The sequence below is a fragment of the Hemiscyllium ocellatum genome, chromosome 10 (genome assembly GCF_020745735.1).
Source record: "Hemiscyllium ocellatum isolate sHemOce1 chromosome 10, sHemOce1.pat.X.cur, whole genome shotgun sequence".
Taxonomy (NCBI): domain Eukaryota; kingdom Metazoa; phylum Chordata; class Chondrichthyes; order Orectolobiformes; family Hemiscylliidae; genus Hemiscyllium; species Hemiscyllium ocellatum.
The window spans coordinates 112,710,862-112,738,143 of record NC_083410.1 but is presented as its reverse complement, the minus strand read 5'-3'; the positions used below and the strand labels follow the sequence as shown (position 1 = coordinate 112,738,143).

Below are 27,282 nucleotides of genomic sequence, written 5' to 3'. Positions count from 1 at the left end.
TAGTCTAAGTCTCTTAGACAGGTGCCTACCCTGTCACGATAGGCGCTGCAAGACGTTTCAGAGTGTGGAGATATATACCACCATTACACATGGGGACACCTCCCACCTTGTACATGGCAGGTACTGAAGTGACTCAGCCAACATTGTCTATCTTACATGTTGCAGGCAAGGATGCTCAGGGACATGGTACATTGGGGAAACCGAGCAAAGGCTACGACAACAGATGAATGGGCACCGCACAACAATCAACAGACAGGAATGTTCCCTTCCAGTTGGGGAACACTTGAGTGGTCCAGGACATTCGGGTGACCTCAGACCTTCAGGTGACCATCCTTCAAGGCGGACTTTGGGACAGGCTGCAGCGAAAAGTGGCTGAGCAGAGGCTGATAGCTAAGTTCGGTACCCACAGGGAGGAGAAAGTGAGGACTGCAGATGCTGGAAATCAGAGCTGAAAATGTGTTGCTGGAAAAACGCAGCAGGTCAGGCAGCATCCAAGGAGCAGGAGATTCGACGTTTCGGGCATGAGCCTTCTTCAGGAATCTGAATTCCTGAAGAGCTCATGCCCGAAATGTCGAATCTCCAGCTCCTTGGATGCTGCCTGACCTGCTGCGCTTTTCCAGCAACACATTTTCAACCCATTGGGAGGGCATCAACCAGGACCTTGAGTTCATGTCACATTACAGGAGACCACCATTGCACCATACACACACACTCACAGAGGCACTCCTATACACATACACATGGACACACATATACACAGACACCCACACCTACCCTTACAGACACACACACTCCCACACTCACTCAGGCATCCTCTCAGAGACTTAGACCATCTACACTCATGCACACACACACATACACACACTCTCATGATTTGGAGATGTTGGTGTTGGACTGGGGTGTACAAAGTTAAAAATCACACAACACCAGGTTATAGTCCAACAGGTTTAATTGGAAGCACACTAGCTTTCGGAGCAACGCTCCTTCACCTAGTGTGGTTCCAATTAAACCTGTTGGACTATAACCTGATGTTGTGTGATTTTTAACTCTCACAGACACGCACACACACTCACACATGCACCCCCTCACAGACTTAAGACACTCTGCACTCACTACACACACACACACACACACACACACACACACACACACAAAGACCCACATGCACACATATATTTCGTGGGGTGAATTTGTTCCTGCAGAGTTACATTGTACTTTGCTCAAAAACTGCATGAATTCATGTAAAACTCTGTTATCTCACTTTTTAGATTAGAATCAATCTAAACATCATGGCATAGACAGAGAACACAGGGGGCTAACACCTTCAACATATTGTCTAGCTAACACCCATTGTTACAGCCAACCTGAGAATGCAACTTTTAAAAAAAAGGTTTTGTGATTTACACATGGAAGTGAAATTATCATGGTATTCAAACAGATGAAAGACTCAACAGACAATCAAGGTATTTTTCAATGTATAATTTCAGTTACATCATTGTAAAGTTTTGCTATAAATTCTGTGTTTTAAGATTGAGTCCTCCACTATCACCTGATGAAGGAGTGACGCTCCGAAAGCTAATGCGCTTCCATTAAACCTGTTGGACTAGAACCTGATGTTGTGTGATTTTTAACTTTTAAAAATGGAAGAGTACTGATTTATCGGTTGGGACAGTGGGGTGGAATATGTCGATGCTAATCAGCAGGTTTCCTTGTCTGTGGTTGGCCTAACACCATGAGACTTCATGAACTTTTGCAAGAGTATTATAATAACTTAATAGCCGTGATGGCAGGAAGCCAGTAGGTAAATTCCCTCTTGACAATTAACAATGGAGCAGTATGTTGGTAGACTGAGTTGTATACCTAGTCTGCTTGGAACTTGTGTTGTACAAAGACAAGGGAATAGTAACAATGTATAGAGATGAAAACGAGCAGTGAAGTGCAGGATGATGTAGTGTTTGAGTCAACAATGTCTTGAAGCTACGATTCTAGTACCCAATCCATAATGGAGAGGTAGGGTGCCTATAACGGTGAACATGAGTCTAATCACTGTGCCACTAAGATTAGATTCCCTACAGTATGGAAACAGGCTCTTCAGCCCAACAAGTCCACACCGACCCGCCGAAGAGTAACCCACCCAGACCCATTCCCCACATTTACCCCTGACTAATGCACCTAACACCAGGGCAATTTAGCATGGCCAATTCACCTGACCTGCATACCTTTGTGATTGTGGGAGGAAACCAGAGCACCCAGAGGAAGCCCATGGAGACACGGGGAGAACGTGCAAACTCCACACAGACAGTCGCCCGAGGCTGGAATCGAACCCGGGTCCCTGGCGCTGTAGGCAGCAGTGCTAACCACCGAGCCACTGTACTGCGCATAAGGTGGTGAGGTAGGAATATGGCATAAGTACAGGTAGTTTTCCTATAACGCTGTAGATGCATTCCAGTGAAACTTCGCTTAACAGAAAAATTGTTGTGGTTCTGTTCGCCGAGCTGGGAGTTTTTGTTGCAAACGTTTCGTCCCCTTTCTAGGTGACATCTTCAGTGCTTGGGAGTCTCCTGTGAAGCGCTTCTGTGCTGATTCCACCGGCATTTATAGTGGTTTGAATCTGCCGCTTCCAGTTGTCAGCTGCTGTCCGCTGCAGTGGCCGGTATATAGGGTCTAGTTCGATGTGTCTGTTGATCGAATTCATGGATGAGTGCCATGCTTCTAGGAATTCCCTGGCTGTTCTCTGTTTGGCCTGCCCTATAATAGTGGTGTTGTCCCAATCGAATTCATGTTGTTTGTCATCTGAGTGTACGGTTACTAGGGATAACTGGTCGTGTCATTTCGTGGCTAGTTGGTGTTCATGGATGCGGGTTGTTAGCTGTCTTCCTGTTTATCCTATGTAGTGTTTTGTGCAGTCCTTGCATGGGATTTTGTACACTACGTTGGTCTTGCTCATGCTGGGTATCGGGTCCTTTGTCCTGGTGAGTTGTTGTCTGAGGGTGGCTGCTGGTTTGTGTGCTGTTATGAGTCCTAGTGGTCGCAGCAGTCTGGCTGTCAGTTCAGAAATGTTCCTGATGTATGGTAGTGTGGCATCCACAAATTCTATCAACAAACACATCGACCTAGACCCAATATACCGGCCACTGCAGCGGACAGCAACTGACAACCGGAAGCAGCAGAGACACACCACTATGAGTGCCGGAGGAATCAGCACAGAAGCGTTTCACAGGAGGCTCCCAAGCACTGAGGATGTCACCTAGAAAGGGGACGAAACGTTTGCAACAAAAACTCCCAGCTCGGCGAACAGAACCACAACAACGAGCACCCGAGCTACAAATCTTCTCACAAACTTTGATCCAGTAATCAACTAACTAAAAAAGAGGATAGACTGCATATTCATTCAAGACAGAACAATACTGACAGGACTTTCCTATTGTTAGCCAAAACACAGATTGTCAAAATTCAATGGCCAGACTGAAGACTATTAAAAGATAAACAGAAAAAGTTCAGGCCTAGAACATCAAACACTACATCATCCTACAATTCATTGCTTATTTTTCATCTCAATGCTTTATTACTATTCCCTTGCCTTTGCACAACATAATTTTCAACTGACTAGATATACAACTCAATCTACCAACATACTGCTCCATTGTTAATTGTCAAGATGGAATTTACCGATTGGCTTCCTTCCCTACGTTGTTGTCAAGTTATTTTAATGCTCTTGCAATATTTCTATATATATCTATTCAACACTAAAGGTACCAAACATGTTGATACAGTTCTAACAAAGGATTTCTACGTTAACTAATCTTTTCTCTTTTGAAATTATGGAGCTGATGTGTATTTGTAGTATTTCTGTTTTATAAATATACCAGTTTGATCTTTTAAGAAAGAAAATCTTTGAATCCTGTATTTTGCTCACTCTGCAAGCACCAGAAAAATAATTACTTTGTTTAGTCCTGCAGTGACATGTACAGTACAAAATTAACAAAGGCTCATTGGCTATGCTCTATAACTGTGAATGATTAAATATTCTTAACTCCCTCTATATGTTAACCTTTGTAACTTTTGAAAGCACCTGTTATGAAAACTAAGAAAATAAGAGTAAAATGTACAATAAATATCTATAACTTGTTGATTTTGTTACAGATTTTGTATTGCCATTAATAGTTTTTACACAAATAAAAACATGGATAAAGTCAGATGGAATAGAATTATTTTTGGATTTTATTTGCATAGTAAAAACTATATCACTATCCTTTATTACTCAATGAAACTATCTTTAGCATGCATTAAAATATTTCTTCTGAACAAGAGATCAGAGATGCTATGCATTTTATTTCAAACTTTTAAACAGAACACAAAATCTACAGACTTCATTCTAAAAAAGGATGCCTTATTATGTGTAAAGAAATATATAAAATCCATATTTTCAGAACCAATTTCAAAACAAGAAAACAAGTTCAATCAAATCTAAACATTTAAAATTTCACAATATATTTGATTAAAGAGAATCATTATAGTGCATGGACATTATAGCTTAGTATCCTTCCAGTCTACTTTCAGATTCAATTTACTTCTTTTTAAACCTAAAGCAGTAATTTAAAAATAAATACTCAACAGACATTATCAAAAGACAATTAGCAAGTGCTGATGGGAACTTGAACTTGGAGCGTCTGGCCTCGAGGTAAGGATGCTACCAACTATCCCACAATACATAGAATATAAAACGAAGAACTGTGGATACCTGAAATCTGAAACAAAACCAGAAATAGGTGAAGAAATTCAGCAGGTCTGGCAGCATCTGGGGACAGAAAGCAAGGTCAATATTTTTGGTCCAGTAACTCTTCTTTAGACCAAGTTTGGACCTCTAGAATTTCTCCAGTTATCTCTGTGTTTTTCTACTTCACAAAACATCCTGCTGTTCAACTGACATGGCAATCAGATATTAAATAAGTGGGATCACTTAAAATTCACTGTTATATATCACTCCTCAAAAAGAAAAAATATATTTTAACTGAATAGAATATGACTACAAAATTGCAAAACTCTTCTATGTGATTTATGGGAATGATTTAAGGAGTTAGAGTGAGGCTTTGTTCATTAACTGCTGGAGTATAAACACAAATTTGTAATAAACTACAGGCTGTGTGTTCTGTGCATCAATTCTAATAAAGCCTTGAATAATTGTATTTCAACATTAGTGCTACTGCTTGAATTATCACTACTTTCAAATATTGTTCCAGTTCTCAATGCTTAATACAGGAATCAAAGACTTTCAAAAAAAAACTAGCTACTTCTAATTAATGACTTTAATTTATTCTTTTAAAACATCAATTTGTGCATTAGGGAATTAAGTGGCCAGATTTCTAATGAGTTTACCAGCCCATAGAATCCCAGCATTAAGTTGGAAGGATGTGTTGATCATGATTTCCACAGCAATGACTTTTCTCTTGAGAAAACTGTGATTGGATTTATTATTATTACATGTATCGAGATACAGTGAAAAACAGTGTTTCATATTTGAGCTATAGGGAGAGGCTGAACAGGCTGGGGCTGTTTTCCTTGGAGCGATGGAGGCTGAGAGGTGGCCTTATAGAGGTTTACAAAATTATGAGGGGCATGGATAGGATAAATAGACAAAATCTTTTCCCCAAGGTCAAGGAATCCAGAATTAGAGGGCATAGGTTGAGGGTGAGAGGGGAAAGATGTAAAAGAGACCTAAGGGGCAACGTTTTCACGCAAAGGGTGGTACGTGTATGGAATGAGCTGCCAGAGGATGTAGTGGAGGCTGGTACAATTGCAACATTTAAAAGGCACTTGATGGGTATATGAATAGGAAGGGTTTGGAGGGACATGGGCCGGGTGCTGGCAGGTGGGACTAGATTGGGTTGGAATATCTGGTCAACATGGACGGGTTGGACCAAAAGGTCAGTTTCCATGCTGTACATCTCTATGACGTTATGTCTCTATTGTGCTAACCAGACAAATCCACGTTTAAGCAATTACTTCAGGGTAATTGAAGAGGAAAGAACCTAGTGGGAGAAAACCAAGAGGGCACATCATGGGCAGAACTTCAAGTTCCAATTAAGCATTTAATGTCCTGTACTCAGTAACGGGTTCAACAATTTCAGATGACGGTTGATATTCTATCCTCCTTGTACATGACCAGGCTATCGCTGATGGAGGGATGAAGCTCTTCACCACCTCGAGGGGACCAGCTTCCCCACAGGGTGGTGGCGACATGCCTGAGGACCTGAGACCGTTATTAACTGCTTTCTGGAAGAGGGGGAAGGCCACCTCCCCGGGCTCCACTGTCCTTGACCCCCTGCAGATACTAGACACACACGATCACACCAAACCCTTTAGCCAGGAGATCTTTACCTCTCACAGCCGCACTGCTCTCCGTCTCTTAGCAACCACGTATATCATCCCTTCCGGGGCAACCGGAAACACACCTTTCCCCAGACTGTCTACAATCCATCCGCCCGTTATATAAAGCATAACCACATTGTGAAGACAACCAGCCGTTCGCGAAGCACACATGTACTATTATAACAAAGATAATAAATAAATAATACCAACGCCAATTGCTTTTACTCCTTGAAAGTTTTAAGGATGGTTAATTGAGCATTGGCACTGTTTGCTCTCCATGACCGGATGCGCACTTTGCGGAGGGTTACTGAGTGTGAGACGGCCGTACGGCGCGATGCATGGTGGATATTGTAGTCCAACCGTTTCGAAGATATCAGGATGTTACCGTTATTTCAACGGAAACAAGACTACATCCCCCAGGGCGCAACGCGCGGAAACGTGGTAGGGTCATGTGACCGTCATCCAGCATTTGGCGGTCGATAGACAGCAGCGAAGGTCAACCTGCAGCAGCAAAATGGTCAGTATCTGTCTCAGTGTTTATAGATGTCAGCTATTATTTGTTGTACAATGGTCAGTGTCTTAGTTGCTGTTGTATATTGCATACAGTATTTCTCAATGTAATTTGGACCTGGTTTGTGTTATTTCTTTGCTGTAAACCTTTAGCTTTTTAAAATTAACTAGATATCTAGGCCACTGCGATAGGTAGGCATTAACTAATGGGTAGTTCATGATTTAGAAATAGCTCCCTCTGGCTCAGTAACGTGAAATACTTTGTTTCAGTTTGCAAGCTAAAACACCAAACTAAAAATACATTGGGTTTCTGAGTTTTCACTGAGATGTTGATGGTTAATGTGTTGCCTGGAATGGAGAATAGGTTGTACGAGGATAGGTTGAGAGTGCTAGGCCTTTTCTTATTGGAACAGCGAAGGATGAGAGGTGACTTGATAGAGGTTTATAAGATGATCACCCCTGGGTACAACAGAGATTACAAGGGGACATAAATTTAAGGTGAAGGGTGGAAGGTTTAGGGGAGATGACAAGGGTAGGTTCTTTACCCAGAGAGTGGTGGGGGCATGGAATGTGCTGCCTGTGGGAATGGCAGAGTCAGAATCATTGGTGACCTTTAAGCGGCAATTGGATAGATACATGTATAGGTGCTTAAACTATGACAAATGTTCGGTACAACAGCGTGGGTCGAAGGACCTGTTCTGTGCTGTATTGTTCGATGTTCTATGTGTGCTATTTAATCTTCAGTTAAGAATTAGATTCTGTATATGATGCGCAATATTCACCTCCAAGGTCAGCTGAATAGGAATGCTACAAGGTCCCCTCAAATCTGCTGGATGTGAAAACAAGGCTATTTTGTCTGACTTTGGACAGTGAGTTATACAGGTGGGGTCAAGTTTTTAATTTGCGTGTGGGAATAGTCTGGTGTACAATTGGTGAATCAGGTGATAAGTCCAGTGCCATTTGCAACTATGCTGAATTGCCTAGGTAGGTTAACTTTAACTGCAAGGATGATGCATGGCATGCCAAATGTGTCCAATTTCCAGAATTGTTTTTAGACAGCTAGTTTTGAGAATGTGTATCTTTTGAGAAACTAATGATTGCATAAGCATCCATGATTTTCAAAGTAGAACATGTTGTTAAATGGAGGATCCTTGTACTGAGAAAGGAAGTGTTATAAACTGGCAATAGACTTAAGAGATTTTTTCACATTAGGAGAGAATTTGATATTAAGAGAGTTATTTTGAAGTAGGAAGCAAAAAGCATGTCGGTTTAGTTAGCAAAGAGATCAGAGTCAGATTTGTATCTTGATTCTAACTGTAACTGGCTGTAATTATCTTTGAAGTAAAAAATGAGGTCTGCAGATGCTGGAGATCACAGCTGCAAATGTGTTGCTGGTCAAAGCACAGCAGGCCAGGCAGCATCTCAGGAATAGAGAATTCGACGTTTCGAGCATAAGCCCTTCATCAGGAATAAGAGAGAGAGAGCCAAGCAGGCTAAGATAAAAGGTAGGGAGGAGGGACTAGGGGGAGGGGCGATAGAGGTGGGATAGGTGGAAGGAGGTCAAGGTGAGGGTGATAGGCCGGAGTGGGGTGGGGGCGGAGAGGTCAGGAAGAGGATTGCAGGTTAGGAGGGCGGTGCTGAGTTGAGGATTATCTTGATGAAAGGCCTATGTAAGGCTTGGATGAAATGATTTCTGACTATCTGTATACCTTGCTTTCAATGGAAGATTCCTTCTGAGAGTTATGAAGGTGTGGTCGAAATGGAAACACAATGACCTCAAGATTTGTTTCTTTTTGTGTAACTATTGTGGTTCTTTTGTCAATGTTGATTTTGGATGTCGTCATCAAGGTGCACCAAGTCTTGATATTCAAAACACAACTGCCTACAGGTTACAGAAATAATTTCGATACGGTTTCTGCAATTTGGTATTATTCACATAATTTGTGTGGGCAGTGAGTTGAAGATAGACAGGTAGGAGGCTGGAAAAACACAGCAAGCCAGGCAGCATCAGGAAGTGGAGAAGTCAACATTTTCAGGTGTATAACTTCTTCAGGTCGGGGTTTGGGTGTATGGGGAGTTGCAGATAAAGGGGCCAGCGGGGGCAGGGTAGTCAAGTCGGGATAGTGGAGATAGGTGAAGACAGGTAGAGGTATGACCTGGTAGGTCAATGGGAGGAATGAATCCAGATGGTGGAAGGGAACTCAGTGTTGAGTTCTCCAGGCTGTAGGCTGCTCAAGTGGAAGATGAGGCGGTGTCCCTCCGATTTGCGGTGTGCTTCATTGCAGTAATGGAGGAGGCCCCAGCTCCTCTTCTGTTAAATTGATGACTGCATGAGTGCAGGACGCTGAACTGAAGCAGTTCACCAACTTCACCTGCAATTTCCACCCACCCTCAAATTCACTTGGTCCATCTTGGACACCTACCTCCCCTTTCTGGACCTCACCACCTCTGTCTCTGGCGACAGTCTCCAGACAGATATTTACAACCAACCCACAGACTCCTATAAATACCACGACTACACCACCTCCCACCCAGTATCTTGCAAGAACTTCATCCCATTCTCCCAACTCACCCGCTGCATCTGCTCAGGTGAGAAGACATTCCACTTGTGAGCATCCCGGCTGCTCACCTATTTTGAGCAACGTGCTTTTCCTCCCTCAGTCATCCAGACAGCCCTCCACGCATCACCTCCAGTTTCCGTTCCACTGCTCTTAAATCCCCTCCTCTTCACAACGCAATAAAGACAAAGTCCCCCTTGTCATCACCTACCATCAGTTTCCACATCCAACACGTCATCCTTAAATGCTTCTGCCAACTGCAAATAGATCCCCCCCCCCCCCCGCCCAAAGAACATCTTCCCCTCTCTGCCTTCTGCAAGGACTGTTCCCATCAACAATCCTTGGTTTGAGCACCCTCCTCACCAACCATCCCTGAACCCCCCAGGTACCTTCCCTTGTAACCGGAAAAGATGCAAAATCTGTTGATACACTACCCCCCCCCCTCACCTCCACCAAGTGCCCCAAACAGTTCTTCCAGGTGAGACAGAAGATCACCTGCCTCCCTTCCAACCTAGCTTACTGCATCAGGTGTGGTCTTCTCTACATCTGGGAGACCGAATAGAAACTTGGGGAACAGTTCGCTAAGTATCTCAGCTGGGCCCACAAGCACCGACCAGACCTCCCAGTCACTGCCCAATTTAATTTTCCTACCCACTTCCTTTCTGAAATGACCATCCTTTGCCTCCATTGTTGCAATGAAGCACACTGCAAATTGGATGAACAACACCTCTTCCGCCTCAGCAGCCAACAGCCCGGAGGACTCAATGTTGAGTTCTCTAATTTCAAATAACCTCCCTCCCCATCCCCTGGCTCTCTTCCCTGCCCCTCCCTCTTCTTCCACCCCTCTCAGCCACCAACTGGATTCATTCCTTCCATTGGCCAACCAGCTTGTACCCTCTACCTGTCTTCATCTATCCCCACTTCACCACCCTGCCCCCGCCACCCCGTTATCTGTAGCCCCCTCCACATCCAACCCCAGTCCTGAAGAAGGGTTACACCCAAAATGTCGACTTCTCCACCTCCTAATGCTGCATGGCTTGCTATATTCTTCCAGCCTCCTGCCTATCTATTTTGGATTCCAGCATCTGCAGTGTCTTTTTTTGGTCTCTTGTGAGTTGAAGGTGGCAGTTCCTAACCTACAGAATGAGTATTTTTTCTAATTAGCAAGGTTAATATACTGCACATGCAAAAGCAGAATAGTCAAGCAACATACTCTGAAGATAATTTTGGGGTGGCATGGTGGCTCAGTGGTTAGCACTGCTGCCTCACGGCACCAGGGTCCCAGGTTCGATTCCTTGGGTGACTGTCTGTGTGGAATTTGCACATTCTCCCAGTGTTTGAGTGGGTTTCCTCCCACAACCCAAAGATGTGCAGGTCAAGTGAATTGGCTGTGCTAAATTGCCCATAGTGTTAGTTACATTAGTCAGAGGGAATGTGACTGTGTGGATTACTCTTCAGAGGGTCAGTGTAGACTTGTTGGGCTGAAGGGCCTGTTTCCACATTGTAGGAAATCTAATCTAAAAAAGCCAAGCTTTGTCATGTGAGGAAATGTAATAAGAGCGCAGTAAGGTACTTCATGATTTAGCAGAAGATATATGCTGTTTCTGCACACTTTCTTTTCCTTCAGGTTCACTAAGGCACATCGTTGCATGTCCTCCTGTAATTTGACTGTGGAAATATTCCTCTGACCAAACACCTCCCCACACCGAATCAATACTGGATATCAACTAATTGGGGAGATTTTTGTAAAGGTGGAGTGTGGTAGTGGATGGGATTGTTGAGTTGATGTATTTTCCACTGAGCTGGTGTTGAAACACATTGAGTAATGTGATACAGTCGTGTCTCCTCTGTCTGTCAAATGACCTTGGACAATGTTGCTGCTGAAATGCAACTAAGAAAACACACACATTGTTGTTATAAGGTCAATTTCCTTCATAAAAATATGATCTTTTAGTCATTCTATTTTAACACATGGTGATTTTGTTTCAAGGTCCTAGAAATAACGAATAGTTTTTCAGAGAAATTAATTTCACTAGTCTGAATGCCAGCTGTTTTCAAAGCTAATTCGTCAAGATTTTATGTTAGCTTTAATACTCTTTTATGCACGTGGCTACACAGAAATTCATTCTGATACAGATTTGGAGATGAGTTTAATTACTCAAAGATTTATTTAAATGTTTGTAAACATTTTGCGCTCGTAGATAAAGTCAGGCCTCTAATACTGAAGCTTAATAGATTGTTTATTTGAAATGGATACTGTGGTGGAAGAAAGCTTAATTTACTGGAACCTACAGATAGGGTAAGCTTTGAAAAATTGTACGTAATTTTTTAATGTGTCTCTGAAACATTCACAGTTTCCCATTGTTCGATTTTTCTCTCCCAGGCAGAGCCGATTAAAGTTCTTGTGACCGGTGCTGCTGGTCAGATTGCCTATTCACTTATCTACAATATTGCAAAGGGGGATGTTTTTGGAAATGACCAGGTAATGTTTACCGTATTTAAAAATATATATAAACAGTCGAATAAACAATCAGTCTTTTCATTTGTTTTATTAAAATAGTGGAGTGTTGCAATAATTAGTTTTGTTTGGGAAACTTGGTTAATATGGATGAGTTGGACCAATGGGTCTGTTTCCATGCTGTATGACTTTAGCACCACAGTGTTCATAAATTTTATTTTTTTTAAGAAGCTGCTTGGTAATACTAGGAGAGAACAAAAGGCAGTAATCAGATAAAGCAAATTGACTCAGATGACTTGCTAGTTTCTGCAGCGTTCAGGGAACCTGAGCGTGTATCTACTGCTGGCAATCTGTTAATCAGTTGACAGCTTTTCCACCACAAGGTAATGGTTTTCTTTTTGCTTTTGCTCCCACGCCGACCCCCTCAAAGGGAAGGCAAAGCTATAAATTAGTTTGCATCTCTCCCTCACCAGGGGTACTGTAGTCACTGAATCTTAAGAATATTGCACCAATTAATGGGTTGTGAAGTTTAATACAGGTAGCAATGGATGAGAATTAGAAATAGCTTCTTTACCTGCACAGCTATGAAATTGTCTTGTGTTCAAAGGTTTATCTTGAAACGGACAAGAATGTGTGCATTTTTGTGTGGACCATGAATCCTCATTGAAAAATACCAAAAGAGTATTGTCTCCAAGTAAAATAATTCTTCTAAAGTGTAATGGGTAATGTGGAGTGACAAAGTGTCTATGTAGTGTAGTACTGAATTATGTTTTAATATAATTCCCAAAGCCCATCATCCTCGTGCTGCTCGATATTGCACCAATGATGTCAGTACTAGATGGTGTTGTGATGGAAATCCGGGATTGTGCTTTTCAACTGGTCTGTGGTAAGTAACTAAACTGGATGTTACTTTCCAATTGAAATTGAGTCTTGTTTATGCTCTTCATTCCCTTTTTTCTACTTGAAGTAACTTGTTTAACTCTCTGTACAATGCATATTTAGTGTAATGCACATTTAATCTGAGCTTCCTTCACATTGACATCTCCATCGTTTCAGCTGTCAGTTGAAATTTTGCTGAACTGAAAGTTGGTGAGAGCTAGAATTTTAAACACTAATTGTGCAACTGGGATTTGAATTCTGATTGTAGATCTGTTAGGCTATTTGGGAATTTGTTGGAATAACTCTTGTACAATGATTGTCCCATGTTTATCGATCTTTAATACAAGGTCAGATGTGATTGTCCAATCAGTATTCATTGCACATCGGCATTTCACAACTACTGATCGAGAGAGATTTGATGCACAGCTTTTGTTGATTTTATTTACTTGTGCCAAGTAGCTAAAAACTACGTGTTTTCCTGTGACATTACAATCTGGAACTGCTTATTTGGAAGAGAAAAAACTGTTCAAGCTTAGGAACAGATTGTAACTATTAGGTCAGAAGGAATCTGCCATACATTAAACGTGGGTTGCAGACCATCTGAATCAAAGCTGTGGGTTTTATTTTTAAAATTCTTAGTTTTGTTTCCCTTTTTTGATTGATTGATTGTTCCTGACACACATCACTGACCATGCTTTTTCAATATTCTTCATTTTTGATTGTCAAGTGAGTATTTATAGGTGACTTGGACATGTACAATCCTGTTAAAACCTCATCTTGCAGCTGTCACTGAAAGGTAGTTCGGGTTGGAAATGACTTTTTCTCCCTGTCCAGGCCCTGAAGCTAATTGTAACGTGTTACTTGTTACTAATGTTCCGCCGTGATCATATTGAATGGTACAACAGCTTCCAAGAAATAAGCTATTCAGCCTTTCTCTGGCCCCTCAACTCAAATCAAACCAACCTGGAATTACTCTGGAAATTATGCTTCAAGTAACTTAATACGTTAGGAGTGCATTTTTAAAAATTAATTTCTGAGAGGTGGGATGTCAAGCTAAATTGGCATTCATCACCTGTGTCTAATTGCCCTGGTAATGGTGGTGACGAGTTGCTGCCTTGAACTACTGCAGGCCTTGGCGTGTAGGGACATCTACAATGCTGTTTAGAGGGAGGTTCCAGGGATTCGACTGACTGCATGGGGAGCAATCATATTGCTCTTACTTTATATGTTCCTTACAGAAATCATTGCAACTGACAAAGAGGAAGAAGCTTTCAAGGACATTGATGTTGCGATTCTGGTGGGCTCTATGCCAAGACGGGAGGGCATGGAAAGGAAGGACCTGCTCCAAGCTAATGCCAAGATATTCAAATCCCAGGGATATTCTTTGGACAAGTTTGCCAAGAAGTCAGTCAAGGTGACAAAGCCTTGGAATTTGTTAAATGCCACCATCTCCATACTGTGTATTTGATTTGGGCTAGTAACTTTTTGCCATTTTCTTCTTAATCTTCCCAAATTCAGGAGAGGTTCCTAAGGAACAGGAAGTAGCAAAGTCAAAAAATGCTGTTAAACAAAACACTCTGGGAGTTATAAAGCTCACCAACTGTCAGAAAAATTGAGTTAATATAGGAAACTAGTGGATGGCATAGGATTAATATAGGGGTCCAGTGAATGAGCGTTTGGAAAGTAGAAAGAAAATTCTAGAACTTTTCAACACCTCTGGGGAAAGGAATCAAGCAAGCATTTCAGGCTAATGACCTTTTGTGAGAATATTTGAGCTTATTTCCGATCCAGCATCCACTGTACTTCTATTTCTGTATTTGGATATTATAACTTGTTAGAGACCTTATTTAAACAAAGATTAATATTTATATACTTGGATTCTCCTGATGGTTCTTGAGGAAAGAGTTTTCAAAAGTGAAAATAGGCTAATTGATAGCAGAGGGCAGACAGTTGGCTTAGAAGGTCTGACTGAAGTCTTACAGACTAGAATGAGATTGAGGGGGGTACTCCGTGGATCACTTTTGGGACTGAAGCTATGTTTGAAATAAATCAATCCAGTGACGATTGGAAATAAAGCATGCCAAGTTCATTTTAATAAAAGGTGAATAAATTAAATAAATGAGACAGAAATAATGTAACAGGTCCCAAAACACTTGATTGTTGGAATTATGAAGTATAAACTCAAATTGCTTAGAGAGAAACTGTGAACTCTTCATGTCAGTAACCTTTCATCAGAACCATCTGGTCATTTTTGTCAAATATTAAGATTTTCTCTCAAGATGCTTCCTTGATTCAGAAGGCCAGGGATTATTGGAGCTGTCTTTGACAGATGCAGTTTATTACTATGTAATTCGATGGAATCAAAAAAAAATTGAATAAAGAGATCACCTAAACTAGGAGCAGAAGTAGGGTATTCAGCCATTCAAACCTTCTCTGTCATTCGATAAGCCTGTGGCTGATCTGCTTGTGTACTAAATTCCATGTTGCTATCTACCTCCATTAGCTTCAGGTTCTTGTTAGGCAGGGAAATTGATCAATTCTTTAAAAATATGTCATGACTCTGCCTCCTCCATCTTCAATAGAGAGTTTCAAAATCTCGGGGTGGGGAGGGGGAGAGGGAAAGTTCCTCCTCTCTCTTTTTTTTTCCCAAAGTAGATTCCAGAGTACTTAAGGAAGTGGCTGTAAAATAGTGGATGCATTGGTGGTCATCTTCAGTATTCTATAGTCCTTACAGATTGGATGGTAGCTAATGTTCAACATTCAAAAAGGGAGATCAAGAGAAAACAGGGAAAGGGTCTGTTTCCATGCTGTACAACTCTATGACTCTTATCAGTAAGGCTAATATCGATCTTGGGGAAAATTCACAAATTCCATTATCAAAGACTTTCTGGCAGAACATTTGGAGAGCAGTGGCAGGATCAGCATAGATATACGATGGGGAAAGTGGAGAGGCAATGGCCTCGTGTTGTCACTTGCTTAGTAATTTTAGGACTTAGCTCATGGGAACTTGTGCTCCAATCCTGTGGTTGCACATGGTAGAATTTTGGGGTGGCATGGTGGCTTAGTGGTTAGCACTGCCTCACAGCACCAGAGACTCAGGTTCAACACCAGCCTTGGGTGAGTGTCTGTCTGTGTGGAGTTTGCACATTCTCCCCATGTCTACGTGGGTTTCTCCAGATGCTCCGGTTTCCCCTCAGTCCAAAGATGTGCAGATGAATTGAGAAATGTTAAATTGCCCATAGTGTTAGGTGTATTAATTGGAGAGAAATGGGTCTCTTGCGGGTTACTCTTCAGAGGGTCGGTGTGGACTTGTTGGGCCGAAGGGTCTGTTTCCATACTGTAGGGAATCTAATCTAAAAGAAATCTGACAAATTTGTTGGAATTCTGTGAAGATCTAACTAATAAATCGATGTAGTATATTTGGACTTTCGAAAGTGTTTGACAAAGTTCCACTTAAGAGATTATTATGCAAGAGTAGAACACATAAGATTGGGGAATTGTATTGAGATGGATTTTAAAAAGTGGTTGGCAGAGAGGAAATAGAAGGAATAATGGGACCGTTTCAAATTAACAGACAGTAACTAACTAATTGGGTGCCACAAGGATTGGTGCTGGAAACCAGCTATTCACAGTATATATTAATGAATTAAATGAGGGAACAAAAAGTAACATTTCAAAGTTTGCAGATGATACCAACTTGTGTGGGAGGGTGAACTGTGACATGATGCGGAGATCCCTCAGCATGATTCAGACAAGTTGGGCGAGTGGGCAAATCAATGGCAGATGCAGTACAATTTGGATAAATGTGAGGTTATTAACTCTGGAAGCAAAAACAAGAAGGCAGATTAGTATCTGGCTGTAAATTGGGAGAGGGGTGTCCGCACTGGGACTGGGGTGTCCTTGTGCACCAGTTGCTGAAGGTAAGCATACAGGTGGTAAAGAATGTAAATGGTATGTTGGCCTTCGTTGAGAGTTATCGAGTACAGGAGCAGGGATGTGTTGTTTCAGTTATACAGGGCCTTCATGAGACCATACCTAGAGTATTGTGTGCAATTTTAGTCTGCTTTTCTGAGGAAGGATGCTCTCTTATTCTCGAGGGAGAGCAGTGAAAGTTAACAAGACTGATTCCAGGGGTGGCAGGCCCGATGTATGAGGAGAGATTGACTGACTGATTAGGTTAGGATTACTTTCACTGGGGTTCAGATGAATGAGGGAGGATCTCATTCTGTAAATTCTAACAGGACTAGACAGGGTAGGTGCAGAGAGGGTGTTCCCAGTGGTGGGTGGGTCCAGAACCACAGGTAACAGTCTGAGGGTTTGGGGTAGATCATTTAGCCTGGAGATGAGCGATTTCTTCAACCAAACATGGTGAGCCTGTGGAATTCATTACCACTGGAAGTAGCTGATACCAAAATGAATGTATTCAAGAGGCAGCTAGATATAGCACTTGGAGCAAAGGGATCAAAGGTTATGGAGAGAAAGCAGGATTAGGCTTTTCCTACTCAGTGAGCTTGAGTAGGCTGTCGAGTCAGATGATCAGCAGTGAACGTGGTGAATGGCAGAGCAGGCTTGAAGGGCTGAATGGTCTCCTCTTGCTCCTATTTTCTATGTTTCAATGTTAAAAGGGTGACCCGTGTCTTCAGTGTTCCTTGTTCTTTCCTCATCCAGATTGTCAGATCTATTCAGGATCTTATAAACTTTATTCAAATCACCCCATGCTGTTCTGAATTCCATATTTTCATTATAAGGTGATCTCTTCCCAGGTATTAATCTAATAAGCCACCTGTGAGTCCCTTTTTAACCACTTAAATTTGAGTAAACTTCTTGAAATATGTCCTTCGCTTGTCTATTAAATTTAGATACCTACTAACGTTAATACACCTGCTTGCTCAAGGCCACTGTGTAGGAAAAGACATATTTGTTAACTTGTACAAGGTATTAAGGTCTATGTTGTGGTTCTGTTGGCCGAGCTGGGAGTTTGTGTTGCAGACGTTTCGTCCCCTGTCTAGGTGACATCCTCAGTGCTTGGGAACCTCCTGTGAAGCGCTTCTGTGATGTTTCCTCCGGCATTTATAGTGACTTGTCTCTGCCGCTTCCGGTTATCAGTTCCAGCTGTCTGCTGCAGTGGCCGGTATATTGGGTCCAGGTCGATGTGTTTGTTGATTGAATCAGTGGATGAATGCCATGCCTCTAGGAATTCCCTGGCTGTTCTGTTTGCCTTGTCCTATAATAGTAGTGTTATCCCAGTCAAACTCATGTTGCTTGTCATCTGAGTGTGTGGCTACTAAGGATAGCTGGTCGTGTTGTTTCGTGGCTAGTTGGTGTTCATGGATGCGGATCGTTAGCTGTCTTCCTGTTTGTCCTGTATTAAGGTCTATGCCTAGTACAGCAAGACTTAAAAAAAAACTTGATGTATTTCCAGAAGAGTTAAATTTACAAAAGTACTATTGGGTCACATTTTTAAAAATATTGTAAGGTTTCATTCACCTCATTTGGGGGCTGTGCAATCTTTAGAGAGCTGAGCAGTGCCAATATGTTCTAAGGTCAGGTTTGTAGGCAAGGTAGCAGAGAGCTTCAAACCACAAACTTCCAACTGTTTACAAGTAAAGAATCATTTCACCTGCAGTCAAAACGTGTGCAAGTCCTTTGCTCATTTTGCCGAAATCTACAATGTATGTGTGTAACATTTGGCCCGATGAAACAAATCATGTGGTTACTGTTTATCTTACTGGAGCTTTTACTGGTACAGTATAATAAATCAAATCATTTCTTGCAGGTTCTTGTTGTGGGCAACCCAGCCAATACCAATTGTTTGACTGCAATTAAGTGTGCCCCATCCATTCCGAAAGAGAACTTCTCTTGTCTGACTCGCTTAGATCATAACCGAGCAAAAGCTCAGGTATGTCTCACCTCTGCTTTTAAAATGTGGTTTGTTGGAGAGCTTCACTTAGGGTGGGGCTTGTCTCTACAGTTACATTTTATAACTTGCCAATATTCAAATGTCTACAGTTCTGCTTTTAATCTTTGACAAAGTTTCTGATTATATGGACAAAGGCAAAGCCTCACTGTCTCTCAATTTTGTACAAGGTTAGTCGTCATTTTGAAGTAATATCCGAGGATGGTATTAACAATTTGAATGTTCTCTAGTGGAACAGTTTGCAAATTTCCAAAAAGTGATGAGTTAGTGATGGTGATTTTAGATTACAGGAAGATGTTGAGATAGGCAAATGGTGTTTAACCTTGATAAATGTAAGGTAATATTTGGCAGAAGAAACGAGTATTTAATGATTGGTAGGACACTCTGTAGCTTAGAACAGAGGGATCTTGGGGTAATTGTTCACAGACCCCTGAAATCAGCAGAGTATGTGAACAGGATAGTTCAGGAGGCATATGGGGCATCTGCTTTCATCAGTGTGGCATAGAGTATAAGAGCAAGGAGGTAATGTTGGAGTTATACAGTGTGTTGGTCAGGTCCCAGCTGGAGTAGTGTGTGCATTCTAGTCACCTCACAACAGGAAGGATGAGCGGCTACGGAGGAGATTCACCAGGATGTGACCTTGGGTGGACCAATGATGCTTTGAAGAGAAACTAGATAAGCTTGGATTGTTTTCTTTAGAGCAGGAAAGACTGAGGGGGGTACATGATTGAAGTGTATAAGATTGAGGGGTACGGACAGGGTGAATAGAGAGCATCTGCTCCCCCTTGGTTGAGAAGTTGATCTCCCTAGTTTTAGGGTAAAAGGTAGGAGATTTGGAGAAAAAGCTTCACTCAGCAGGTGGTGGGAATCTGGAATGCATTGCCTGGGAAGATAATGGAGGCTGGAAACCTTACAACCTTTATATAAAAAAAAATTTGGATGGGCACTTTGAATATCATAACACTAACAGATATAGGACAAGTGTAGGAAATTGGGGTTAGTGCCCTTTTTAATGGTGGTTATGTTGGTGCAGACTCTAGGTCAAGGGGCATTTCTGTGCTGGGTGAATTTGAATCTGAGATTGAATTTAGACCAAATAAGCAGTATGATAAATAATTTAAAGATTGCAGAATAATTTTATCTTAGTTTATTTAAGTAAATTGTTTCTTCTCTTTAACTGGATTTATTACAAATTAAGCTTTGCATTTAGGTTGCATTCAAACTGGGAGTGCCTTCCAGTGATGTGAAGAATGTTATCATCTGGGGCAATCATTCTTCAACTCAGTATCCAGATGTTACTCATGCTACTGTCAAAGTTAAAGGGAAGGAAATGAGTATCTATGATGCTGTTAAGGATGATACCTGGCTGAAGGGTGACTTTATCACTGTAAGTAACTTCAGAACTCGTTTTCAAAATGTTTATTGTGAAGACCTTCCAATTTCTTTTGTGGTTTTTCAAAGACACACATTCACTTTGATGAAGTTTACTTAAAACTGACAGTGCTGTGGATATTATGACTGGGTTATTTTGTGCAGAGCAAGGTTTTGATCTCCTATTGAATAATCTTGCCAGACTGTCCTTACGGTGGTCGTTGTATTTGACAGGAGATGTCAGCTGGCCACCTGCATTGGTCTTAGCAGCTGAAATCTGTTTTGTCTTCTCCAATGCAAACTTTCACCAAGTATTATTTGTGTGAATGTGTACCTGACACTGGTAACTCAATATAGTATAGGATCTAAGTTGGCTGCTTTCCTAATCTGTATCATTCTAAACTTGGCACAAAAACAATCTTATTTTGACTGCAAAAGCAAAAATGCTGCAAATGTTGGAATCATCAAAGAATGTCAGAAATACTTGATCGATCTGCCAGCATTGCTGGAGAGCTACAGTTAATGCTTCCCGTCTCCACATGAAACATTTATCCCTCTTGTCGTCTTTTGCCATCCCTTCAAATATTGGGAGAAAGTGAGGATTGCTAGTGCTGGAGATCAGAGTTGTGTGATGCTGGAAAAGCACAGCAGGTCAGGCAGCATCCGAGGAGCAGGAGAATCGACGTTTCTGGCATAAGCCCTTCATCAACCCTTCGAATATTGCCCAAACTGCTAAGCATTCTGGGCAATATTTCTCATTTTGACAGTTCCTGACTCGTGCTTGTGTGCAACTTAAGAAATCGGAATTGGGAAGAGCTAAGGAATATTCCCATTGATTTCTGAACAGATGAAGAACATCAGAAACCATGTCAGAACTGTGTTTTCTCAGGCAAAGGATACTTAGAAGTACCATTAACCGAAGCACTCTACATTTACTAAGCTATTATAGGTAAATGTTCACTTTAAATTCCAACCAACACAGTGCAGCAATGTTTCACAGGCAGTTCCACAGCACACAGGATGTCACCTAGGAAGGGGACAAAACATCTGCAAACCAAATTTCCAGCATGGTGAACATGTTGACTTTACATTTGAATTTGAATTCTGTGACTGAACAGAAACTGCAATCTGTTCTTTGAATGCTACACTAAATGCAGCAAACGTCTTCCCAGAGGTCATGAAAAATGAATAACTTAAAAATAACAATGTTTCCTTCTGTCCAGAAACATGTTGTGGGACAGATTTTGCATTTTGATTTTAAATAGAGCACCAAATGGTTTTTATCAGATCCCTCAACATTGTTGTCTTCATGTATTTGTAACTGTATGTTGCTAATGTTTTGTTCATGTGACATTGTCCATTCACCAGAGGTTGATTGTGGTTCAAAACAATGTTTGTTTGTGGCTTAATTTCAAATTAATCATTTCGATGTCAGGCTTGAGCTTCCTTGTTTTAAAAAATGTACAGTTCACAAATATTTGTGTAAAATGATTTCCTGTGCTTAGTTTTCTAAATATTTGTTGCCATCTCGTTGTTTTCTCTGTTGTTCGTGGACTTGCATGTATTTAGTTTCTTACGGTAGACATTGTGACGTGCCCCAGCATTGCCACAGCCCATCAGAACTTTCCAGAAGGAGTGAAGCAGAAGAAAGTGATTCCTGGCATTGCACACAACCTGCTGCATGTAACCAGTTGGAAAACTAAACCTTTTTTTGTTTCTGCCAACAGACTGTGCAGCAGCGTGGAGCTGCAGTGATTAAGGCACGGAAACTCTCAAGTGCAATGTCTGCTGCTAAGGCCATTTCTGATCACATGAGGACCCTCTGGTTTGGTACTGCTGAGGTATGTTAACGAATTACTTGAACTTGGCTACCTTTACACTAACTCTGACTCCCAGGATTGAATGATCTGTTGGATATGCCATCAATTTAAAATGCTCTGTCTCTGTTTAGATGGTTTATTTTCTGCTTCCACCCACACTAACTAACAAGCTTATTCCCCAGTTTACACCTTGCTACTTGGGTATCATTGCAAATATTATTCCCATTGGGGAAAGTGAGTTTCCATGCTGACTGCAGATGCTGGAGGTCAGAGTCTGGATTAGAGTGGTGCTGGAAAAGCACAGCAGGTCAGGCAGCATCCGAGGAGCGACAGAATCGACATTTCGGGCATAAGCCCTTTGTCAGGAACCCTTCATTATTCCCGTGTAGTGTAAAATCTAATCCTGTTGCTTTGTAAAACAGTCATAAAGGAAGCCAACCCTTCGGATCAACTTGTCCATGTCGACCACCTTTTCCAAACTAAACTAGTCACGTTTGCCTGCCTATGGCCCGTATCTCTCTCAACTTTTCCTATTCATGTACCTAACCAAATGACCTTTAAATGTTGTAGCTACCTGCATCTTCCATTTTCTCTGGCAGTTCATTCCACAAAGGAATCATCCTTTGTATGGAAAAAATTGCTGCTCACCTCTTTTCTTAAATCTTCCTCCCCTCACTTTAAAATTATGCCCTCTCGTTTTTAACGTCCCAACACTTTGCTATTCACCTATCTATGCCTCTCATGATTTTATTAACCTCTTAAAAGGTGACCCCCTCAACCTCCCCACGCTCCAGTGAAAAAAGGTCTCTGCTTATCCAGTCTGTTCTTATAATTCCAACCCTCCAGTCCCAGTAATATCTTAGTGTATCTTTGCATCCTCTACAATTTAATATCCTTCCTATTGCAAGGCAGCCAGTACTGCACACCGCACTCCAAAAGTGGCCTCTCCAACATCCTGTACAACCGCAACATGTGTCCCACCTCCTATACCTAGTTCTGAGGAAGGGTGACTGGACCCAAAACATTTAACTCTGATTTCTCTCCCGATCTGCTCAGCCTTTCCAGCAATTTCTGGTTTTGTTCCTACACTCTGGCCTGAGCAATGAAGGCAAGTGTGCCTTCTGTATGACCCTGTCTACCTGAGACCCAATTTTCAATGAACAATGTGGAGAGATTATCTGGGGAGTGGGGGTTTAGGGTAAACCCCTGTGTTGAACTCCATGGAAAGTGTGGGGGAAGAGAGAGAGAGAGGGCAGGAGATCAGTTATTTGGAGACTGTGCCTGGGCTCCCATCCATGTCCAGGACTGCTCTTGGCAGCATTTCAGTGAACAGAGTTCACTTTTAATCACTGTAAACAAAAGACATGATCAGTGTTGGAAACACATCTTTGATGTAAAGGTTCTATCTCTGGATAACTGATATTCAGATAATCAAGGTTCCTCTGTATACCACCAATTTTGGTGTCATCCACAAACTTATTAACCGTGCTTCCTATATTCTCATCCAAATTGTTTTTGGTCGTTTATATAAACAATGGATACAGCACCAATTCCTGTGGAACACTGGCCACTGGCTTCCAGTCCAAGAAACAACCCTCCGTCTCCTACAGCAAATCAATTTTGTATCCAGTTTGCAAGTTCTCCCTGAAATCCACGTGATCTCCTTTTACTAAATTGAAGAAACTGAGGACTGCAGATCAGAGTCGAGTGTGTTGTGCTGGAAAAGCACAGCCAGTCAAGCAGCATCCGAGGAGCAGGAGAATCAACGTTTCGGGCATAAGCTCTTCATAAGCCTCATTCCTGATGAAGAGCTTATGCCCAAAACATTGACTCTCCTGCTCCTCAGATGCTGCCTGACCTGCAGTACTTTTTCAGCACCACACTCGCAGCTTTACTAACTAGTCTACCATGCAGAACTTTGTCACAGCCTTCACTAAAGTCTGTGTAGACAAACAACTCAGCCCTAATCTATCATCTTCGTCACATCCTCAAGAAACTTAATCAAGCTTTGCGAGACATGATTTCCTACACAAAAATCATGCTAACTTTCCCTAAATTAGTCCTTGTCTCTCCAAATGGATGTAAATTCTGTTCCTCAGAATCCCTTCCAACAACTTGCCCACTGCTAACATTAGTCTCACTGGTTTATAGGCTATAGGCAAATGCCTGGGAACTTTCTTAAAGGCACATCAGTAACCAATCTCCAGTCTTCTGACACTTCACCTGTGGCTGTCGATGATACAAATATCTCTGCTAGGGGTGTTGCAATTTCTTCCCCAGCTTTCCCCAATGTCCTTGGATACATTTGATTAGGTCCTAGAGATTTTATCTACCTTTAAGATCTCCAACGCCTCTTCTGTAATGTGGACTGTTTTCAAGACATCAATATTTATTTCCCCAAGTTCCCAAGCTTCCATGACTTTCTCTACAGTAAATATTGAAGCAAAATATTTGTTTGATATCTCTTCCCATCGCCTGTAGTTCCACATGTAGGTGACCTCATTGATCTTTAAGGGGCCCTATTCTCTTCCTAGTTGGTCTTTTGCCCTTAATATACATGTAGAATCTGTTTTGGATTATCCTTAACCTTATTTGCCAAAGTTATCTTGTGTCCTTTTTTGGTCTCCTGATTTCCCTCTTAAGAATGCCCCTACTCCCCTTATATTTTTCAAGAGATTCACTTGATCCCAGTTGTCTGTACCTGATATACACCACTATCTTATTCTTGACCAGAAGCTCAATATCTCTCTCCATTAATTATTTCCAACACCTACCAACCTTACCCATCACTCTAACAGGAACCTAACCCCTCTGAATTCTGTCTCACTTGCCAGACATCCCTTTACCTGCAAACAGCTGTACTCTGAGATCACCACCAGTCCACTCTGCCGCCACCTATTTTGGTGTCATTTGCAAACTAGCTAACATACCTCCTATGTTCACATCCAAATCCTTTAATAGGGCGTGGTTGGCAACATGGGACTTTCTATGTTCAGTCTTTCCTGTCGGACCTCTAGCATGGAGTAAATGAAGTTTAATTTCAGTCTTACCTCGTTCTTTGCCAAACTCTTCTCTGCTTTGACTATTAGACTTGCTCCCCTTATCTACTGTGGCAACCTCAGCCTTTACTTTTATGTCACCATCGCTTTGGCTGTCCCTGCAACCCATCCATACACGTGCATGGCACACGCCACACGCACAGCACATGCACACACCCGCATCTGAATATAGCCACACTCGAGGTAGGTAGGAAACGCTGATTCTTCCTTCACCTTCTGAAGAAGGGTCGGTGGGCTTGAAATGTTAACTCTGCTTTCTCTGTGAGTTGAGCTCTGCAGTTTTTTGTTTTATCTGACTTTTCTTTTGTACAGGATGAATGGGTTTCCATGGGAGTGATTTCTGATGGAAACCCATATGGTGTTCCCGATGACCTGGTTTTTTCGTTCCCAGTGCAAATCAAGGTAAGCTGTTAAGCAACATGTTGCCCTTTGTTAAATGTCTCTGCACCATTGGGAAATTTCATCTGTTTTAATTAAATATTTCATGGGGGGGGGCAGATGGACATGAAGTATTTACATCAATACTTTAGTCATTCAGAACCCCAGGCAAATGTTCCAGGGACTCCGTACAGCAGCAACTTGATGAATTTAGATTCCATTCATAACATTGAAACTGAAAACTAATCAAGTAGTGACATGTTGTAAACTCCCATTTGGATGACTCGTTCCCTTGTTACAACACAGACAACCAAGTGAAATCAGCCTCCCTACCTCTGTATTTGAAACACAATAAAATTAAAATACTCGCTGACCCCAATGGTACCTAAACAGACTTTTTGAAAAACCAATACAAGACACCAGATTTGTAGCTTCAAGAGATTTAACAAGTTAATGATATAGTATCTTTAGCAGAGCAAAGTTGAGCAATAAGGTAATCTAATTAACATCTATGACTTAAGCCCAATCTTCTTTTGATTCTAGTCCCTCCCCAAATTCAAAAGATGTATACACGGTTAATGTTTACTCCATGATCTGTAATCTCGGACACAAGGGATTGTATCTTGCTTGGTTTCTCATGACACTGATGCCTGTAAATATCTTCCAATAGGTTCAAGAATATTCATGTTATACTTAACTGAAAATCTTTTCTCCAGACTTCCAATATCTTGATAATAAGAGGACATCCATCGGGTAATTAAATCTTTCACCGGTACCATCCTTCTGACTAAAACACAATTCAAAAGCAATTCAAGCTTTGGTTTCTCTTTGTCAGACTGATCAGCATTAGTCTATATCCAAACATCTGTTGATCATAATTCATCCACCAACTGAAATGTTTATAGACTTTTCTCTGTAAACAGGAATCATTATGCAGTTACCTTCCAGGCTGGCCTCCTGAACAAACTTAGTTGTTTAGTTTTTTTTAAAAGTAAGTGCCTGAAGTTCACAGTCCAATGGTTGCTATCAACTGAGTTTACAGCTCCAAACTAAAAATGATAAAGGACAAAGATGATAAATTATTGAGTGTTCTAAAAATCCTTTAGGGAGGGAAATCTTCTATCTTTACCAGTCTGACCCACGTATAAGTTCAGACCCACAGCAACCTGGCTGATGTTTTAGCTGCCCTCTGAAATGGCCAACTGGCCACTCAGTTCGAGTGCAGTTTCAGACGAGCAACAAATGCCAGCCTTGCCAAGGCTCCCAGATCCCATGAAAGAACAAAGGGAAAAAAAGTATCATAACTGCACAGTGGCTGATCTTAGAGATACTGTATGAAATATTTTTTACTGTCTTTAAATGGGGTTTACTAATCATCTGCCTTTTGTTCCAGAATAAAACTTGGAATATTGTGCAATGTCTGAAAATCAGTGACTTCTCCTGTGAAAAGCTGAAAGTTACTGCCAAAGAGCTGCTTGAGGAGAAAGAAACAGCGTCTGAGTTTCTGTCAAGTGTTTGAGAAGACTGTCTAACCTAAATACTGTAATCACTGTTTGTCCCGTGTTGGTGGTAAAATGAATCAACCTGTTTTGATTCTGTTATCTATATAATCTCACAAAGAAATTTGTGCTGCATTGTCACGATTAATATTCAGTGAGTATGCAATAATGTACTAGGTAGGGAAGGTATAAACATAATAAAATACATGCCAGTAACTTACACTTTGTTTTTGCATTCCTTGAGCAGTTTTGCACCAGAATCTGGTTAAAAATTACAAGAGACGTGTAGAAAAATATCCTGGTATTCACTACATGGGCTCTCCTTGCATATCTTAATTACTGCTTTCAATCAATCTTCCAGTGGAGTTGCTTTACAAAAATAATTTTGGCCTCAAACTGCAGAGTTTGTAACACTCTGCAAATGTTATCGAACATCACAATGACACTATCGTAGTGTGATTCTG

The 27,282-nt window shown here is 41.4% G+C and overlaps 1 protein-coding gene across 1 annotated transcript; it reads left to right on the top strand.

Moving 5' to 3' along the window:
• The first annotated feature begins 6,796 nt into the window (after nt 1–6,796).
• On the top strand, nt 6,797–27,038 carry LOC132819550 (malate dehydrogenase, cytoplasmic-like). The gene is made up of 9 exons (XM_060831116.1): nt 6,797–6,886; nt 11,821–11,919; nt 12,685–12,781; nt 14,013–14,188; nt 18,551–18,673; nt 19,902–20,078; nt 21,790–21,903; nt 25,254–25,343; nt 26,713–27,038. Exons 1-9 carry the CDS (start codon nt 6,884–6,886, stop codon nt 26,836–26,838), a joined length of 1,005 nt encoding a protein of 334 aa, XP_060687099.1. The 5' UTR covers nt 6,797–6,883; the 3' UTR covers nt 26,839–27,038.
• Nucleotides 27,039–27,282: the final 244 nt, after the last annotated feature.